Source organism: Scomber scombrus, chromosome 19 (genome assembly GCF_963691925.1).
Source record: "Scomber scombrus chromosome 19, fScoSco1.1, whole genome shotgun sequence".
Classification (NCBI taxonomy): Eukaryota; Metazoa; Chordata; class Actinopteri; order Scombriformes; family Scombridae; genus Scomber; species Scomber scombrus.
The window spans coordinates 14030736-14053085 of NC_084988.1; the positions used below are offsets into that span (position 1 = coordinate 14030736).

The window sequence follows — 22350 nt, forward strand, 5'->3', positions numbered from 1 at the left end:
TCTCATTTCATTTCCATCAGCTGTAGTCCACAATGACTCATGCAGATTCACAGCGCTGGCAGGGTGGAGGGAGGGACCCAAAGCCTCAGAGTTAAACCCGACTAAAGTCACACTCTGTATTCTGAGAGGAAAGTGACTATGGAGCATATATGGCACACTACAGTCCACATATAATGTCCCCGTGCTCCTTAGAGAGTAGCCTAGTGCGTATAGAAACACATGGTCGTCAGCAGTTTTCATGCTAGGTGAGAACTGGAGAGCATAGATGTCTAATTCCCGCAGAGGATTAAAAACAGCTGGTGATAAGAGTGTTTGCAAATGTTATAAAGGGGTGTGGATGGAGCAAGGCGGAGTGAGACAGAAACACGATAATTTTCCCTCAGGAGCAGGGCCGCAAAATGTGGTGAAAGTGCAAAATATTAGAGAAATGTTTGCTTTTAATCACAACAGAAGGATGTTGCGCAAAAGGCAAAGTGGGGAAGTGTAATGCTGCTTCATCCTCTGCCACTCAACCCCATGCTATCGCTCACATGTCAACACACACATTACCTCCAGCCAGTTGAAGACATGCGCAATGTCATGACTACTTCAGTCTTGGCCAATAAATGCGGCACAATTGTTCAAGGCTCCAAGAGACAGAGACTGTGTGTGTGTGTGTGTGTGTGTGTGTGTGTGTGTGTGTGTGTGTGTGTGTGTGTGTGTGTGTGTGTGTGTGTGTGTACATACTAGCACAACTAGATCATGCTGACAGTATGGGAACAACAGTATTCTTGTTCTCTGCACCAGTACAACAAAGCTTTGACTTGTTTTGTGCCACTGGCTGTGCCCCCTCTGCCCAGTCGCAAACACACACACACACACACACACACACACACACACACACACACACACACACACACACACACACACACACACACACACACACACACACACACACACACACACACACACACACACACACACACACACACACACACACACACTAGAAATCAAAGACAGAGAAGTTGGACGCTTTTTGAGTTATGCACCTTGAGTCGTCAGTCTGTTTGCTGAATAAAATAATTAAAAATGTGAACACTCTTCAAAAAAAACAATCATAATTGTGAGTTGGCAGCCATGTATTTACTACAATCCTAAAGGCTGATACTGTGGATATATGTTGAAAATAATAAGCAAAGTGCCACTGGTGGAGACCTGCAGTGTGGCACTCTCCTCTCTGAGCTGATCCACAGATCCCAGTCAGGCTCTACAGTCAGGCCGGCTATTAATAGCCAAACAATCAGCCATTCCCCACAAGGCAGCCAGCAGCAGCGGGCCAGAACCAGGCTCACAATGCCAGCCTGTCTGTGTGTGTGTGTGTGTGTGTGTGTGTGTGTGTGTGTGTGTGTGTGTGTGTGTGTGTGTGTGTGTGTGTGTGTGTGTCTGTGTCTCCTTTCTTAAAAACACATCAGCTGCATCGATGCAAAGATTACATTTGGTCATTTGTGCTCTGAGTAGCTCGTCCTGGTAGTCGATGGGGGGGAAAGTGTAAGGATGAATTCATGTAGTGACGACGGGATATGATTACAACCTGATGAGTGACCTCGGTTTGATGGAGTCGAGCTTATGTACACAGCGGGTGACCGTGTCAGTGTAAAAAAGACGTGGAGCAACAAAAGAACAGAAAGGAGGAGACAAGAGGAGAGCAAAAGGCAGAGAGACAACATCTTGTAAATATATATATTTATATAATTAGCCAAAAAGTCTGTGTAGGACTCGCAGACACGAGTGCCAGCCCTTGAGTGCAAACACGTCTCTCCGTCTTTCTTTTATCTACTTCCGCCGGCATTTCACATTTGCATTTCTCCGGGAGCTGTGTTTTTGACGAGGCCTAACTAGCCGGCAGACGTAAATGGAAAAATGTTTCTAAGAAAAAAGAATCTGCAGTTTGGCCAAAAAAAGAAAAGAAAAAAAGTGTTTTTAGCAGAGAAATTAATAAATAAAATGATTGCTGAGTAATTATGTCATCCATCTGATTTATCTCTGCTGCTTGTGGATGCACGTCTCCTCCACGGTGCTGAATAATGTGCATGCATAAAAATATAACTGGGGAACACTGTTTGACATCCACTTTTCACACCACGCATAACTCTCAGCAAACAAGTGCCAGCAAGACAATCAGCTGATTTATAACACTTACACACACAACTACTTGGACAAACAAACACACACAGAGAGAGAGAGAGAGAGAGAGAGAGAGAGAGAGAGAGAGAGAGAGAGAGAGAGAGAGAGAGAGAGAGAAAGAAAGAAAGAAAGAAAGAAAGAAAGAAAGAAAGAAAGAAAGAAAGAGAGAAAGAGAGATAGATATATAGAGAGAGAGAGAGAGAGAGAGAGAGAGAGAGAGAAATTTGTGAGAGTTTATGATGGATTTTGACTTTAATACTCTGATGGTAGGTCGTGGCTATAATGCAGCATTTTGCTTTGCCAAATGGGCGGTAAGATGAAAAGAAAATTGGCCAAGTATATTTTTTTACTAGTCAATATAATATATTGCCTTTTGGTGTCACATATACGTTTTTTTTTTGGTATTTAAGGTATTATATTGAAGAAAAGAGGCCAGAGCTAAATTTCTGTCACAACTCAGTAGTCACACAGTGTTAAAGCATGTTAGTTGAGTCCAATATTTTATATTCATCAATGTGGTACATGTAAGACGTTTTGTTTTTGATATTTAAAAAGAGAAAGATTTGATAATGCCAAAATGGGCAACATCTGCTGATCCAGACCTTCATTTTGCCATTCTGTACAGATACAAAAAACTCAACATGCAAGACAATTTTCTTGCGAGTCAGAGAAGTTAGTCAACAAGTTCTCCGTCGCTATGACAGATTTTCATCATTTAGGTTGAGACAGACAACAGACATGATGACAAATAACCGTAACATTCGTATTATTATTGTTGAATTGTTCAATCAGTGAAGACGAGTTTAAAAAACACATACAGTTCACGTACATACACTGTATGAAGACAAACAAGCAATTTTCTCCGAGTCATCACGACACACATTTTTGATTTTATTTTGGTACAAACATTTTATGGGCGGTGGGGCAGATAGCCTCCCAAGATTTACTCCCCGAGGGGAAAACACACCCGCATTTAGCGCTTGGAGAGTGTTAATTTCGGACCCTGACATGTGAAAGGCCAATGCAGCTATGACTCAATGAGTGCTCTCTTGAACTTTTGACCAAGGAGGGAATTGGACAGCTGCCTGCTCTGCTCCCCCTGCTTTCATTCACACAGAACAGCCACAACTTGCCTCATATCAAGAAACAGCCCCCAGCATAACTTTACTCATTGCCCTGACACTGTTTGGGCATTTTTTTCAACATGAAACCAGCGTTGCCATACATGATCAGTCTTGCTTTAATAAATCGGCATTTGGAGCTGCTGATCCTCGAATAATGAAACAGTGCAATCATCATATCTGCAGTAACTCAGCCACCAAAGGGCATCCTCCTCTTTTATTCATGCTTTCAAGTTTTTCTCAATGTGGGTTCAGTTTGTAGCTAATCGTCTGCATGTGGAAGAAACTTGAGGGTACACTGGAAAGCTACATAGGGGGATTGGTGGGAAAATGGTGGGATGAATCAGCCCAATTGGCTCCTCTCAATGCATTTTGACCCCTCTCTGGTGGGCTTCAATCCAACTCAGAGGCAAGACCTCCCAACAAAAATATGAACCATTAATGAATACTGACCCCCACTGACAACTATTATTACAGTACATCCAGTACATTTTTTAATAGCCCTCAAACATTTGTCAACTTTAGGGAAAACGTGAGGTTTGTGAGTCACGAAACACAAAAAGATAACCAAGAATACGAGCAGCTCTGCCTTCGTGTTTCATGATCCCCAGCAATCCAAACAAGCCATGCCTCATTGGTAGCATTCATTCAGCGCCGCTCCACCAAAAGGTCAGCGTTACGAGTGTTACAGACGGCATTTTGTCTGCTCATTAGCTCGCTGATGATCAGTGTGAAGCAGACCACTTTAACAAGTTGGTTTTAAAAGAGACGGATAACAGTCGTAAGCCTGCGGAGAGCAGCACCTAAATTTGACTTATGCTGTCAGTTAATACATCCGTGTAATTACCCCTTCCGAGTCTGTGACCGTGGCTCCAGAGAAGAGGAGAAACACACACAATATTCCCGGCTTTGGCAACCGCTACCTAGCCGAAAAAGAAGGGGAGTCTGTTGCTATGATACAGCTTACATGCCAAAGTCCTCGGTGTTGTAGTAAGCGTGAGGAGACAACCTTTAAACAACAGATCTTTACAAACGACTTAGCGCTCTGGCAAGAATCTGCGGTCGAGTGCTCGGATCTCAACGACTTCACAGTACCGAACCGCTGAGAACACTCCACAACAATGCTCGAAGATTGAAAGTGAACGCAGCACAAAAAGCAGGTTTTTCTGTAATGTTACTAAAGACTGTAAAAGATAGGCTAATGTTACATAAGACTGTTAAGTAACTGACATTTGCCTGGCATGTGGTTGTTTTACTACAGCGCCGCTCAAAATGTCACTACTGACAACATCAGCCTCCCCAGAGCATCTTGAGTCCCGTTTCACAAGCTTGATTTACAGCTCGGTGCAGGAGTCAGCGGCACCATAGCACAATACAAGATGCAGTTGTTTTTTTTTTGGTTGGCACAAAAGCTCGTTTCGTTTCTAACTCGCGAGGCTTTTGATCTCTCGCTTTATTTCACACCTCACACGCAGAGAGCGGGACAGTGAAGCGGAGCAGAAACATGAACTTTGTGTCTGCTCGCTGTCTCGTTGTGGTCACTTTCTGTTTGCAAAGCAGCAGCAGATAAAAACAGACAAACGCTGAGGTGGCATGCACACACACACACACACACACACAGTGGTGGCAGAAAATAGCTGCGATTCCTCTGACTGGAGCGTCTCAAACATTTGCAAGATGATCAGCCAGTCATTTTGCAAATGACGACACAGTTTTCATTCAGTTCATGACTGTGTGGTGAGACAAAAGCTGGGGTCGACCTTCTCACAGCCGGGTGGAGATGAGGGCCTGCCAAAAATAGACCCCTCACAATCTGAGCTGCCTCGAACTTGACTTAAAAGCATTCCTGTTTTTTTGAATGGGCGAGTCTCATTTTATTCCACTTTCAATGGCTGTTTTGGACACACTTAATAAATCTGCTTGTCCTGCATTGATTTTGATCCTTTTCTAGATAAGACTGTGCATTGTGAGTCTGACCCTGTTCTCATTGACCACCTGAGTGCTTTTTAAATGTTTTTCCTCCCCCTTATGTTGCTTCTGTTTTTTTTTAATTGAATGGTATACCACTTTAAAAGCACAGATTATTTTGCCCTTTGTTGCACAGGTGCTCAGGTTCAATGAAATCGATGGCAGAGGGCCCGGAGAAGAAAACAGTTTGAATCAATATTGCATTTAGTAGCCCAACTTTTCAGATGACATCACAGCTTGTACTTAGGCATGATCAATGACTCAGATTGACTGTTCGCTGGAGCACGGACGCACCGGGAGGAAAGGTGACGGGGGCCTGGCGAACGTGTCAGAGTCCATCACCTGAACGCCTTTACAAGACTCACCTGAATGGAGTTACAAGTGACAGAGAAAAGTCACAACGTTACATACTTTCATTCATTTTGGACACACTTCCTTGGCGCCTTCATCTCATCGCACTCCTGGCTGAACACTCTGAATTAACCAGAGGAGGAACAGCTGTTGTACATAAGTGTGAGATATGTGGAGAAATTACAGGTATCAGTCTGATGTAGGGCCCGACCCACACTGGATTTTAGGGGCCGATGGGCCAATATATCTGTAATAGGTCGATATCGGCCGATAATATCAGCTAACCGATATATCGGTCGGGCTCTAGTCTGATGTATGACACTGAACACAGAGGCTTAACTGGGAAAGTACATTTTAACCAGCGACACACCTTCAAAGCTTATTTTGCTCGCTGGCATTCATCTACAACCTACAGCATCAGATATATTAAAGTGGCTCAGCTTGCAATTTGAAGCTGCTAATATGATTCTCTAAAAACACGGCGCGCTGCTCCACCTGAACATTAAACCGGCACTCCACGCTGAGAGTGCACACTTTCAGCACAGAAACCCCAACCACCCTCACACCACCACACCATTACTATTACTGATGAATTTGTGTGGACGTTTGTGGCACACACCAAAAAAGTGCTTGCCTGCTTATATCTACGGTTGAATCACATGAAAACAGAGTTAAAAAACTAAAGGTCAACACAAGTCACAAGTTGCCAGCAGTATGACCCTACGCATGCATCGAAAGCACAGAGAACTGCAGATGATCGAGAAGAGACTATTTCTCCATATCAAAATGATTAAGTTTTACAGCTTTAAAACAATGACTGTATTTATTGCTGGTAGGAAGTGATCCCTCACCCATGGCGGTCATCATCATGCTTTAACTCTAACGAGATGAGACAAGAGCATGATAAACATGAACAGCAGGAAGTAGATTCACTGAGGAACGAAAACTTTACTGCTGGAAACTGATTTTTCAAAAGCTCGGCGGAGTCACCAGAGGTCAACTCATCACTTCAAAGTTATTTTACTCCAATATTATGTAATGAACCTCAGTCGGATCAATACAGACTATTTACCTTCATCCCGAGTAACACATTAAACATTTGTGCTGAGTTAACATGCAGACAGGCTTTCTGACAATATTGACTCTTCCCTCTTGGCCAGTTCTTCCACTTCTGTGCGTCACATTTTACATTTACAACAAACACCATTAAACACATGATGACAAAAATCTACTAAACCTTTTTGAAGAGCTGCCAGTTTTTTGTTCCCCCCCTTCCCATCACTGTTGTCGCTCGTTGTCAAGCGCACAGTTATGTTAACAACACGGCCGAGTCTTTCCATATTCCCAGAGAGGACTCGCACATGCTCGTGTTGATCGTGCAACATAACGACGGCAGCAGCCAGCAGCGCTCCATTAGACAGAGCCGAGGGGGAAGAAATCAATTGGAAGGATAAGACTCCCCAGAGGGCGGCCAATTAAAGACAAAAGGAGAGGTAGGGAAACTCTTGACAGGACTCGAGGGCATTAAAGTAAAACCGGCAGGTCCCAGGCTAGGAGCTTTGGGTACACTTTGTCAGCAGCAGGGGACCTTAGAGGGGAAGCCAAATTGAGATTACCAAAATCCAACCAACACTTTAAAAAAAATCCCACTGAGTGAAGGAAATGTTAACCTGCTGATTGTTGTAGATCCAGAGACGTAGGAATAACCAGAAGCCTTTACATGTAACAACTTCTGACTGCTTTCACTTAAACTCATTTTAACTAAATCATTCTGGATTACAGCGTTAGACGTGGGCCGATGGGAGCAGGGAGCTGTCAGCGGACAAAAGGAAACACTAAGGGTCAAACTCTCAGCGCTGTGTAGGCACAGAGGCCTACAGTACAATAGCCCGGTGGAAAATGCAGTGAGGACCACAAAAGGCTGCTTGTTGCCGTGACAAACTGCAATCCCATATGTCACATAAACAGACGACTGATTGTACAGCTGGGCGGTGGGCCTTTCATGACACGCAGCAGCACCCACCGTCTGTTGTCCCCTGTGAGCTGCCACCTGTAAGGCTGCGTCATCAAGATCAGAAAAATCGGATCATTTTTGGTACATTAAAATGATTGATGAGCGACAAAGAGAGCATGATGACTGCTTAATTCCTCAATAAAAAAAACACTAAAGTTCTGCTTTCCTGAGATTAAGAGAACAAAGAGCAACGTGTCAGCCACCGGATCATTTCTCAGAATCCAGAGGAAGAAAATGTCTGATAGAGCCGGTTTAATCAGCTGACAACATCTCCATTGGTGCTCTTTCCCTCCGTGTCTGCAGCCGTTGCTGACACTAAAAACATTCAAGACGAGAATTTTAGGAGATTTTAAGGTTAACACCATCATTAATGTCAGCTTATCGGGTGTAGACTGTCTACTAAACGCAGCAAAGTGCAGGTGGAAATTTCCAAGCTGCCATGTTCCTGAGAGACATCCTGCAGACCTGCACAGGTGAAAAACAGGAGCGGTGTCAACATGATGAATTTAAGCCTCGGGAAACTCCATCAGGTGAATTCCCCTTATTCCTGTGACGTTCATTTACCAAAACCAAAAAATATGATATATACAATTTAAGATTCTGGGATACGAGACAGTGAAGAGCCACACGAACAAACTGCAAGTTGTCAAAAGTTTATCGTGCCTACGTGCCAACGAGCCAACGGAGGGATTCATCATCAGGAGCCCAGCTGCTGCATGCTGAAACAGCTGCGGCTGCGTGAGGGCTTCACAGCTGATGTTACAACCACGGCGAGCCACTAAAGTACCACCTTAGAGGGATTTATTGTTTCAACTTACAGTAAAGCAGAGTGGGTCAAACTTTAACCAAGCCTCAAACCTGAGTCTGGACAGTTTCATAAAGTAACTGGGTTTATAGTACTGAGTCATACATCTGAATCTGCCCCATAGATTGCACCTGATAAGGTTTACCACTCACCCTGATTATTCTAATATTTTTATATAGGAAACTGCAATGTGTGTCACATAAAATACTAAGGCATCAAAGGACTGAGATCGAGCATCTGCACTTAAAAAAGGAGAAGTGCGAGTCTCTGATCTCAAAGAAGGAAACTCCTTTTAAACGTGTTTTTTTTTTGGCCTGAGAAATTAGCTGTTTTCTGACAGAAATGACAGCTTGGAAACAGGCCTGTAATTTCAGTGGAGACAAGTCTAAAGCAGGGGTTGAACAAGTGGATGTCTAAAGGCTAGAGGGGCGCAAGGTCAGATGAGATGCAGTAAAATGTCAAGGATTTTCTTGATGAGCGCTGTCAGGTCAATGTCTTCACAAGCGAGAGCAGCGCTTCATACTGGAAACGGCCTTTCCCTTCAACCCACAATGTTCATGACAAAACCGACAAAGACAGCTAACTGATCTCTTTTTTTCTTTTTAAGTAGTACAATAATGTTACCGAGAGGGGATGGGCTGTGTGTTTGTGTGTGAGAGAGAGAAAGAAAGAAAGGCAGATAAGAAGAAGAGGACGAAGAAGGAGAATAAGAGATGGAGAAGCATACAGTTCAGATTTCACAGCTCCAATTATAGCGCTGACACAGGCCGGTGCAGAGGCCCGTCTCTCCCGCGGGATGCCGTACATAGTCCAGTCCTGACAACGTACAGTCCGGCGAGGGGCGCAAACAGACACAATATAACAGCTTTATGAAAGTGAGTGTCAATGTCCACGGGCCACACAGATCATACTGCATCTGAGCGGCTGTATTGATTTCCGTGCTGTCGACAGCGGCCCTGGCACACTGGGGTACCCAGTTGGCAGGAAGCTAACAAACCACATTGTCACAAAAGCAATACCTGTCCAACAACGTCTTTGTGGCTGGAGGAGGAAGAGGAGGAGGAGGAGGATGATGTGGAGGAGGTGGGGGGCATGAGACCTGATCGTTTGTACAATGACATTCTTTCTTACTCATTCAAATAGCGAGCTCCTTCATGGTAGTCAAACAGCATGAGGAGTTAAAGCCAGAGGCGCACAACTCCACAAGTCAATACCAACACTTCAGTAAACAAAGCGGCTGACGATTCATTTCCTGCATTCACTTCCTCTGACTCCACTTCTATGACAACAAAAGGTAAAGGGCAAGGAAACAAGACAAGACATGAAACGTGCTGTTGGAAACACAAGCGCTACACTTACTGTAGTGTATACCTGGCAAACACTGCAGGCTATGAGCTTAACAGGTCACAATATTCACTTGTAGGGCCATCTAGCAGAGTTGTTAAGTGATATGCTTTACACAAGCTGAGCTACCGGATCAATACACAAGTTTAACCTTGTATATTCTTTTTATTTCCTTCAAGAGGTCACATTTAATCAATTACAAAACACAATATCACCTTTATTAGAATAACTATATAAATAATGCTCATTTACAACAAATATTTACTGTACAAACAGCACAAATACAAAGCAGAAGGCAGCTGTGGGGAGCCGTTAAAATGGACTCATCGCTCATCTCGTTGTAGCCAAAAACACAGAAAGGCAAATGAACTCCCTCCTGAGTTCAGAGAGTATTTGTTTTTATGATGCAGAACAGATCCCTTAAGAAGTGAGTTCCCGCCACGCAGCATTCCTGGCAGAGGCTGGATTGCTTCGGGACGGAGAGAGGCATAATGAGACGTTCTAGTCTGCACATGCAGGTGGGACGGAGGATAAAAGATGGTGGGATAGGTGTGTAATCCAGCGTGAGCCTCGACGAAAGACGATGAGTTAGGGGCTAGCCACACGGCTCTGGGCCCCCCTTTAAAAACAAGATGATCCATCTCAAGGGGGTTTTATTCTGATATAATACGCTGTCGGACTCTGCGTGCGGCCAGTTGTTTACAAAGTTTGCTGACAGAGTAAAAGTCAAGTTGACATAAGTGCACGGTTTATTTTCAACCCTACAAACTTTCACCAGCTCACGGCTGAGGAGGCACGCTTACCCTAACCCTAACCCCCCCCCCCCCCCGTCACACCCACAAACCCAGGTGTGCACAATAAGGTCCGATGAGAAGAGAAGAGTGAGTCATGAGCTTGAGGCTTGCATGTGGAAAAAAAAAATAAGTAGGAGGAAATAGACTCATCTGTATGTGGCCCCATGCTGGTCAGGAGAGAGAGACACGTTATTAACAAGTGACTCTACTGTTGATGGCAATGGAGTAAAACTCCACAGGATAGCCAGAAAAGGAAAAAAGGACAGTGTATATTTTTTGACCTTTTGTGCTCTGTAACAGACTGATGGGATGTGTCAGTGCTTCCTTGGTGCTCACATTCAACTTTAAACTGACAGTGAAGTTTAATTTGAGATAACAACTTAAGTTTGACTACAACAAAAGACCGAGTCTACCCTCATGCTAGTTGCTCCGAGCTTACTTGCTCACAATATGATGATTGGCAAGTATCATAATTTACCATGTTCACGTCTTAGTTTAATTAGCTAATTAGCACTAACACAAATTAAACTAAACTAAATATCATTAGTTCTGCAAGTATCATAAACAAAAGCACACATTAAGACTTTTGATCTGATGATAGCACAATGGGAGGAAATAATGAAGGGACCAACCAGTTGAATTTGGGGGCCCTGTTTCAATCCATCTGATTGTTGTTGAGAAACATCACAAAAAAACAAAAATGTCAAGTTGTTGCTAAAAAGGAAAAGTCAGGCGATCACCAAAGTCAGTAGGATTCATTCGTTAGGGACTGCAAATGTTTCTATAAAATTTCATCGCAGCCTTCAGACAGCGCCATGTATAGACTGTGACATCACAGAGCAGCTGGTGGAAACCACCATGGTTAACTTGGGACATTTCTAACTTTCTTTAGAAAAGCCACAGCTGCATTACCATAGACAAATCATGATTAACAGCCAAGATAACTGTAAAAAAAAAAAAAAAAAAAAAAGTATATAAACTCTTTGAGTAGGTGTGGTTCCTGTGTGAAGTTTATATTTACAATGCAAACATCTGCATGTCAGAAAACAACCAGTAGCACACCAATGAATCCAGGTAGACCACACCTACTGTAGTCACCCACTGAAGTCACGTCCACTCTAATTACATGAGCACTGATGAGAATAAGTCATCTATGAACACTAAGATGTTTGTTATGGCATTCATTTGAACCATTTTTGGGGTTATGCAAGGTATGTAAAAGTAAATAAGCCCATCAAATGTAACTTGAAATATGGTTATTGCTACATAATACTGTAGCAACTGACATATGCTGTGAATTACTTAAAGTAATCAAAGTCTGATTTCATCCCAAATAGGTTAACACAAAGATTCACACCTTGAGAGACCATTTTACAACTAGATTAGATTTTTTCTCTTCTTACATAACACTATATTTTGTTGTCTTTCACCATAAGAATGAGAGAAAATGTGTAATCTTATATCAGAATAATCACTGGGGCCTAAACACACACTCAGCAGGGCTAATTTTCAAATGAAGTGACATTTATGGCATTAAGATGATCCTGGTGATTTGTCCTAAACCAGATCAAAGGATCATAGTGGGTCCTCGGACCCCAGTTTGGGCACCACTGGATTGAGCTCTAAGCATATCGGACGCAAGAAGAAACAAAGGGCATTAGCTGTGGTGTAGCTTGACAGGGACTAGCATAGCTGATGGGGGGGGATAGTGAGACACAAACTGGGATTTTTTTTTGCACTCGGTTCCACTTCAACCCGCTAACGTTTTACAAGAACCGCGTTGCGCATCATCCGGCTCCGCTAACACAATGTCCACATCTGCTAGCTAACCACGATTAATGGATTAATGTGCAGTTCAAACACATATATTATTTTTTTTTTAACTCAGACGTTAATGAATCAATATTTATCCCCATCCAAAAAACGTACCTGGTCGAGAGGGAGATTGATAATTTCGCTGATTGGCTGCAACAGAGTGGATCCAGTGCATGATGCAGTCGTTTGGGTAGCCATGCTTGGTTGCTTGGTGTCCGTAAATCCTTTCTCTCTTTTTTCTCCCTTCCCCTGGGTTCACTTCACTCCCCTCGGCTGCTGCTGCGATGATAAATACACTGCTGCTGCCGCTGCCGCTGCTGTTGTTGCGACGGGCTGGACAGTTGTCATCCACAGCACACATCCACCAAAGACTACCGAGCCACGGCGAGATTTTCCCTGCTCACCACTTCCTCTTTCGTCTGAGGCCCGTTTATAGTGCGCTTCAGAGTACCTCACACTTGGGGGGGGGGGGGGGGGGGTTCTCGTAGTAGATGCACTTATACTGACAAATTGTTTTTTAGATTTACCAAATTCCACGTCCAATATGTCCAGTGTAAAAATAAGTTTTGGTTATTGAGTGACCATTAACGGGTGACTCAGCAGAATGCCTTGTGTTTGCTAGTAGTGATAGCAACAGGACAGCCTGATTCAATTTTACAATCTATCTATCTACATTAACCATTTACGAGAGTTAAACTGTGTTTAGCAAGATGCCTTTACCTCTCCTAATGTTTTGTGGGAAGCAAACCATAGCCTACAAATTAGCAGTGTAAATATCTTGGGATTTTTTTATACAGTTAAGTGGTCAATATTAACCAAATAATCTGTTTTATGAGTGTCAAATTCCTCACAAAATGCTTAAATATTTCACAGAACCATGTGATCAAGTCCTCCAAGGGAACTGTTTTAAAAAGTGCAGGCAACGTTAAAAAAAAAAAAAAACGTCAGAGGATTGGATGAACTATCTGTCTGTCAGCTGGATTCGCGACGTTGATTGGTTCCAAAACAACTTGACAAGTTGCATGATGATGATGCTTTGCTAAGTTATAATATGCTAGCTGCTCTGCTAATCAATCATTTTCCCCACATAAAAAGTAAATGTAAGTGCTTCTTGCAAGACAAAAAGGACCAGAGTGGTGTATTGGACATTCAGTTTAAAACAATTATAGGCTTTTTAGGAGAACACCTAGATGTTGTGATAATGTTTTCAACAGCTGCCGTCGCCACGGCAACCACGGACGCATTGGGCCCCAGTTAACGGTCACTTGTTAAACAGAAACATTGTCAGTAAGAAAGAAACAGTACCAGCCTGTCTGCAAACCTCTTCTGTGCTTACTCACTCGTCCATTTTCTAGTTTATGTGCTAATGAGACAACAGTTACTATTACGCCAGAGAGTGGCGTGAACTATCTTGACATCAGAGAACCTTTGACAACAATAAAAAAATGGTGATAGTGTGGGTGGGGAGATGGCGTGCCCAGCCCTCCGTAATAACTATCTTTTTGACCTATCGTGTCGAGAAGGTGAAAAATCCATTAGCCAATCCCACTTTAGGAAGCAAAACGGGGTGGGGGTCCTTGATTAACAGTCTTCGAGGCAAATTGTATTCGAACTGAGCACTGTTGCATGTGGTCCCCACCCCTTTCCACATTCATGGCAATCCACACATGAAAGGGAAAAGTGTGACGTAAGGAGGGTATTCGGCAGGGTTTTTCTGAGGCAACGACCACAATGAGGCCAGTGATGGTCCTCCAAAGTGAACATCGAAGCCTTTTGCATGGTCTGTGCACTTGCACTTCTCTTTAAAAAAAAAAAAAAAAGATCTCCAGAAGTTTTGTAAATGGTCATCACACTCTTCAGCAGGCTGCACTTTGTGGGAACAGCGGGCTACATAGAGAAGAAATGTATTCCAAGAGTTAAATATACAAAATACAAATGCATGTGGTATAAATTTAATATAGCTGTTTGTGCACATTTTAGAGTATTTCTTGGTTGCCATGACACATTTCCTCAAAGTATGTGTCATTTAAAAAAACACACACCCTAAAACAAATGCATGCATAACTGCACACTCATTTTAGCCAACCACCATGCCGAACCCTCCACTCAAAAACATGTAATCTCACATCTAAACCAAACTTTGCCTTCAGACATCACACTAAAGCCATCGATTACACATACACAAAACAACACAAAATAGCAATTACCGACTGGTGAGATCAACATAAACCACCACTGTAAAAACGTGTTACTGCACTGAATAATAGTGCTTATGACAACTTCTTGACATGATGAGCACAATATAAAACTCAACACATGTTTGCATTTTAAACATTTTTCAGTCCTTTATGTACTGTGGTGAATTGAAATTGAATGAAAAGGTAAATTTATTGTAAGAAATATGCAACTGATAAAGAACATAGAGTGCAGAAAAATAATGTCCATGTATTTATCAATAAAAACCATTGGAGAAAAAAAAAGAGGGCGAAGAAAGAAATTACATATTCTTCCTCACATTATTGTGGATCCATTGTTCCAAAACAAGTGACCCACAGTCTTGTTATCTATCCATCCTGAGGTTCTGATTGGTGCGTGAACAATTTTGACTCAGTGCTTGCACCTGGAGAACTGTGTGTTAATTGGGTTCTAGCTGGGACAACTTGAGTTAATGATAGCCTATTGGATGGTAGTGCTTTCTAAATGAGCACATAAGTGAAAACAGGAAAATAGTGTTAATTGTTTTTGTTTACCAGGAAATGGGTTTTTATTTTAGTAGATGTCAGTATTTGGGATGTTTAATCAATAGGCCCAGTTATTGTGTGTAAGCAATTGAGAAAACCTGTAAATACTAACATGGTGTTGAATGTACATTATGCTGACAGCTTGGCTGTGCTGCAAAGACAAACATAGTGAGAGAAATATAAGAACATGGGGCAGGAAGTTAACCTTCACTGCATCAGTGAAGCTGCAATAAAGAGAATGAATCTGAAAGTGAGAGGCAGTGGTGTAATCTATCATTTTCAAGTACTGTACTTTACTTGATCATTTCCATTATGTGGAACTTTATACTTATACTCCATTACATTTCAAAGGGATACATTGTACTTTTTACTCCTCTATATTTATTTCCCATTTGTCATGTTAGTTAATTTTCAGATCAATATTTTTCACATAAAATATATGATCAGTTTATCTATGCATTGTTATTGATTACCTTACTTTGTATCATTAAAATGCTGTGTGCATTACTTCAATGAATCAGTATTAATATTAAAAAATATACATATATATTATTGATGCTTTCAGTACCTTTTTCCTGACAAAACATATACTTAAGTACGAATGCGGGACTTTAACTTGTAATTGAGTATTTTTTCATTGTGGTATTGCTACTTTTACATAAAAGATCTGAGTGCTTCCCCCTCCACTGGTGAGACTAGTAAATTTGAATAACCACCATAACCTGCAGGTACAAAGGAATTTAAATATGTAAATATGCCTTGACAGGATATGAAAATGACAGTGTTTCAAAGACAGGGCAAAGTCAGCACTGCTCTTTAAAAAAGAAAAGAAAATTAAACTATTGTCAGCAGTCAAATAACTTTTATTTACTTGAATTACTTTAACTTGTTGAAGCATTTTATTATTCACTGCCTATCAGCACCATCTACTGGTTATAGCCAGTTTATCCTAGAACCCATCAGATATAATTTTGTATATAAATTAATTGTATTTCCTTAATCAGACAATCAATATAGTAGAAGACTGTGAATAATCCCAAAAATTGGGGATAAACAGTGAATAAATGAATATCATATTCAAAGTTTTGAAGGATCAAAATGTTACTATAATGCATTTTTTCATAAGATTTTTTAAAATCTGATTTTTTTTCATTATATGTTAACTTATTTTTAGTTGGATTATTTTGTTTGTTTGTTTCACTGAAATAATCTAGTTAGGTTTTGTTTTAATAAAGTGCTGTTTGCAACAATTCACTGATGCCAGCAGAGGGCAGCACTGACAAACCAATTAAAGCTCAGCTGACTAAAATCTTCCACTTGTGTTCTTCTACAGGATTCATGCAATATAATAAACAAATTGAACTGTTGAAACGTATGTAAAATAATGCAATGGGTTAATAAAATGTTGATAATTTGAGGTTTATGAGAAATACATTGTGTACTGTGCTGTAAATCCTTGTCATCATAGTGAGAATCACTCATTAGGCTACATGACTTACATTAATGTCAAAATTAAGCCAATGGAGCCAATCCCAGCTGTCACTGGGCAAGAAGCAGAGTACACTCTGAACATGTCTATCTAGGTATATAGTAGACAGACAACCATTCACGGGCAATTTAAAGTGACCAATTAACCTAATCCATAGTACCGGGACCACCATGCTGCCCGAGTACTACTGCTACTACTACAAGACCAACATTGGATCATTTACATGCTGTGCACTGTTCTTTTGTTCATGTTACCTGTTTGTGTAATAATATGTGCAATAATTGTTGTTCACTATAGGAGAAAGACTCCTAATTAGAAGACACGTGCTGTTAGGTTGGTTTGAAAGCATCCAATGAGTTTTCTGCAGAGAGGCAGTGATGGCATGGCAAGCTTAAGTGGACATATCTTGGCCTTGTTTTGTGTTTTTAAAAAAAATGATTTTACTTGAGCTGTTATTTATGCAACAAAGCCTTTTTATATACGAGTCTAATAAAAAATAGTGGAACCTCAGATAGTCACAGTGCACCAATAATTATCAACCAGCCAACCTGCTCTGGCAGAGTGTACAAGAAACTTCAACTTACTGAAGCATGAGTATTATTTTTGTCATTTTGCAATAATGTTTGCATATCTTTTCTCATTAACTTGTACTTGAACCTGTGAGTGTGCATCGCATAAATGTTTCACTTAATTACAATTTTTGTTTTGGCTTTTTAAAGAGTTTGCATCAAATTCTTTTTTCAATTTTGTGAGCCTTATTTTCAACCATTGTGACTGCAAGTGTGTAGTATAGAGACTAATTATCTCTTTACGACAATGACAAAACATTTCACTCACTTGTAAACGGGAGATTATAACATACAGTAAATGCCATTATCATTGTAGGTTATTTATTTATGTGGACTCGATGGACTACATACTCCTGAAACATTCACCATGCACCTCATGTACTACAGCTCTTATATAATCACCATTAATCATTCATAACTACACAAAATGAGAGAGAGAGAGTAAGAGAGAGAGAGAGAGATAGAGAGAGAGAAGCAGACAGCTAGACATACACAGATCCATTGCATTCATGTCACTCCACTCAACCATGTTTTTGTTCCCCCTCAATGATATCTCATTAAACTCACAATCATGAGGGGGAGACTCAGTTCGTTAAGTTGGCATCGTCATGGCAACCCCATCCCCTTCCTCCTCACCTCTCCCGTGGACCGATATTCCACCTAAAGAGTGCGATTCTCACGGAGAAGGAAAAGAGACTGTGAGAAAGCGGAGTGAGAGACAAAGCCTCAAATAATCTATTTAAAAGGCTGCAGCAGCGAGTGTGAATGCTGGATAAGTTAATGGAGGTTCCCACTTATTCATAATGAAGGCCAGGCAGCTCACAAGTGTACACATATGTGATCCTCTTTGCGTTCAGCCTTCTTTTTCCTTTACTTTCCAAAAACACTTCCTATCACTTGGAGCTGACATTTATTTACAAGCTGAGCTGTTTAGCTGATCTGTATCGTGGTAATAAAGTCCATAAGCTCCTTTTATAGTCAATACTTTATGTTTTGCACTCAGTCTAGCTCCTCCGGGGACATGCAGCCTTTTTCTTTACAGATCAGACAGGAAGTGTCTTTGTGTTTGAGGGTCAGGCCAGAGTTCCCCCTGGACCAGGCTTCTTGAAATAGAAAAAAGTCTGCAGAGATGAACATGTGCTGTTTATTTACTGCCACAATCCTCTATGTCTGATAATCATGTTATGACTCTTGTTGCTCAACCCCCCCTTTCCTCCCTTTCCATCTTTGGTTTAGCTTTGCCTGCAGACACAGAAAGCTTACTTAGCAAGCAGAGTGTCTGCCGTTTTAATGGTTCTGCGATCCCAGTGGGATTTCTCTGCTCGCACATTATCATCATCCCTCAAAAATAGTGCAGCCGTCTAACCTGCAGGAATCGCTGAGATATTACTTAAGACCGGGCTATATTTTCCAATCAATAAACAGTGTTACTCAATCAATAAGCTCTTACTCACTGACAAAGCCAGCTTTGGTATGGGAATATTGGAGTTCCTGGATGTAAAAGTTAAAACATCCAGAGTGAATAAGTGTGGAGATATATCCAGAAACCAAGAAATATACTTATGTTACTCTATATTAATAATAAATGATGCAGAGAGGAGAGGAGAGGAGTTAGTAACACCCGAAATCAGTTACATGCTATCGTGCTATCCCCAGCTAGCCTGCTGAGTGTAGAAACACACGCCTATCCTTTTTCCCACATCAACAATGCTTTTGGAAAGTGTGGAGTCTAATTCGTAACCACCATCTATTTCAGAGGCAGAAACATGAGACCTTTCAGCTCATTGTTTCATTTTCTGCAATCATTCATTGTTTTTTTTCACTTCAGTCTGACCTGATGTGTCCAAACATCTCTTCCACCCATTCTCTTTCTTTTTTCCCTGCCTCAATCTTTACTTTCTCACCTTTGCATCAATTTCACAACAAATATTCTTGTCCTTGTTGAGGTGCTGTAAGAAAAATATGTTCAAATAAGCTCACAACGGTCTCTGGTGTAAATGCCAAAACAGGGAGAGTGGAGGTATTTTAATCTAAGCTTAATTTCCAGTCAGCTATTCCTGCCTTTTGTCCTTTTTTCTCAATGGTTTCTATCAATGAATACACACAATTCATCTCTGGAATTTAAAATCATTCACAATTTTGGAGAATAATTTCCTTATTTTAGCCAGTCGTTGAGATGAGATTGAGATGATGGTCACTCCATTGGCAGCACACTGAAGTTTGGCAGATCTACACAAACCAATGCAGCATGCAAAGTAGACACACAATAGAGGCTGCAGGGGAGGGGAAGAGCGGGAGTGTAACTGGGATATAATGTAGAAGAATTTAAGGAGGCCTGAGTTTTATATGGTATATTACTGTAAGATTTTAACCTTAAAAATGGAGTTAACCAGAACTATTAAAACAGTGTGATTTTTAATTGATTTATGTTCTTAAAAAAAAAAACAGCTCTGGTGTTCATTTTAATAAGGTAACAGACTAAGATGAATGAGAGATAGCAGTTTTTGTTAGAAGTCACCATTCACAGTAAAATCAATAACACATTGAGGCAATGAGTTATCATAGAGATTTGGCTAATGTCAGTCACGTAGTTTAATCTTTGGGCTGACCTGATAAAGGAAATTAAGTCATCTATCATGGATGAGTTTTAATAACCAAATTGTGGTAGATGTAATATGTCCCCATTGGCATCAGTATCGATCTGACACAGAAAGCATGACAAACTTCCATTTCTCCGCTCTCAGAGTTTTCGCTCACTGCTGTTTACTGCAGGACTGTATTTCCATGATTAGCTTTTCCATATGGCTAAAATTCTATCTTGTCAGGAAGATGGATGAACATGATGGATGTGGAAGCTCCATTCTGCACGCCGTCTGTCTGAACCGTTCACTGTGGGTGAGACGGACACAATCATTGAGTTACATTGACTGAACTCACTGGCCCTCCATTAGCATTCCCAGGAGGATACTGACAGATTCACTCCACGCACCGTGCTTGCTTCACTTTCTTCTTTCCTGTGGTGCACCACAAAGTAGCGCTGATTCCTCATTCTGTTTGAACTTTACCAGACACTTCAAATTATCTGAGAATTGGGATACAAGATTGTTAAATTAATCTTCTAATTGAGGCAATATAGAGAAAAATACAAACACCCCTGAGGTAGACTTTCCTCCCCCAGCTAACTGCTACCATTATCCCATTGTATCTTTAATACAGCTATAGTTCAAATGCCTGAGAGGTTTTCAACTCATCTGTTGTGGTGTCAGAACAGATGCAGCGCAGCCTGGGAATTTGCACCGTGACAGTAGTTGCTCGGGGAGTTCGCAGGACTGTCAAGGAGGCTGATTTGAATTCATGGTGCTGCACAGATGCTGATTCAGTCAGAACTATATAGTCTGCTTAAATATTTACCCTGAGTTAAATTAAATTAGTGTGGATGAACACAGAGAGAGAAAACACAAGAACCTGACTTAGTGATCGCACTTCTGTAACCTCTTAGATCTACTGGATGCAATAGAAGTGTTTATCCTTAGAGAACAGGCGTACTACTAAAATTATATATTATATAGTTGTGAGTATGTGTTTATACAGCAAGGATATGACTGTGTATTCTATGTGACTGGCCTGGCCAAGAATGTCACTGTTTGGCATGATTGTCTTTTCGCAAAGCAGATCACATTTTATCCTCCATTTGTGGCAACAGTGCATGAACCGATTCACTTAATCTGTCCTGAAATTAAAACAGATGACACTGTGATAAAGGAGATGTTTTGCACAGTCAGCGTATACCCAAATATCTGAACTGACCCTGTGATGTTTAAACAGTGGATCCTATACAGCAGGCTATGCATTGTTTTGCAGCTTTTTTAATGTGTGTGTGTGTGTGTGTGTGTGTGTGTGTGTGTGTGTGTGTGTGTGTGTGTGTTTGTGTGTGTGTGCGTGTGTGTGTATGTGTGTGTGTGTGTGTGTGTGTGTGTGTGTGTGTGCGTGTGTGTGTGTGTGTGTGTTTGTCCTGTGCTTTAACAATTAATTTCCTGCAGTTTACATTGCTTGAGCACCAGATGAGTTAATCTGCAACACACACACATGGAGTGTTCACTGCCAACAATCTTTTTATTAGCCCATGAGCTGGTGAGAGCTCACTAGACGTGTCCTCATCTGCGTACTGTCTCCGGGGACACTGAATAAAATAGGGTCCTCTACTCTAAAACGAAATAACAATGAAAGTGTTTTTACTGCAGTATGCAAGACAAAAAAAAATCTGCAGTGTGGAGATTTTCCACCAAGGGCACAAAGTGAAAGTGAAATGCTTGATGAAGCACCTCGAGTTATGGTAACTAGGAAACTAAGAGACGATGGGGCAGGTTGACATGCTGCCTGTCAGGGTATAATGAAGTACAGGGACACTGGATATGCTCAGACTCGGGGGGGGGGGGGGGGGGCAAATCCTAAGAGGAGCCATAATTACTGTAAAAGCCACTTGCTCCTAATGATGACAGTGAAGCAGCTGCAAACCCCCAGCTCTTTGCGATCATCACTCAGATGGGTGTGTGGTGGGGGCTGGCTAAAAATGTCATGCAATTATTTTACAGAACATCATTTCTTGGGTGTCCTTCAGGGTGGCAAGGTTAAATGAAAACCATGAGCCAGACCATTCCTCTGCTTGGAATGAATGGGCATGCTAGGATGTGGATGGTATGAGAAAACTGAGTGCAGCAGCCAGAGTTAGGGTAGGTTTGTAAAAACTCCTTGTCCATAACTGATGGTTCTGTTTTAAAGATCCAAATCTGAATAATTCAAATGATTTGATTATCAAATTACCTTATCTGTTTGTCATTAAATAAAGCAAGATTAACAGAATGAATCAAATGTTGCTGCGTACAGGTCATACATTACAGTCAGCTACATACAGACAGCGGAATTTTTAATCTCCACCAGCTAATTAAACTTCCATTGTTGATTGGACAATGTGTAATTGCATCTGACCTTTGACCCTATTGATACTGTCACCTGGCTTTAAGATAATATATGTGTCTGTCAGTACAACAGGCAGGAAAGAATCCAAAGATCCAACATTGGGTATTGATCAAATGATGTCATGCTTCAGGTTTACTCAACTCTCTACTTTTAATTTTGAGAGAATTGCATGACTGAAATATCTAATCACAAACCTGAA

The 22350-nt window shown here is 41.3% G+C and overlaps 1 protein-coding gene across 1 annotated transcript in view; it reads right to left on the bottom strand.

Moving 5' to 3' along the window:
- mboat2a (membrane bound O-acyltransferase domain containing 2a) overlaps positions 1-12665 on the bottom strand; it is a 44367-nt gene extending 31702 nt beyond the window's left edge. Inside the window, exon 1 of the mRNA XM_062440002.1 lies at positions 12490-12665. Coding sequence (XP_062295986.1) covers positions 12490-12573 — 84 coding nt within the window. The 5' untranslated portion in view covers positions 12574-12665. The remainder of the gene's footprint in view (positions 1-12489) is intronic.
- Between the last annotated feature and the right edge of the window lie 9685 nt (positions 12666-22350).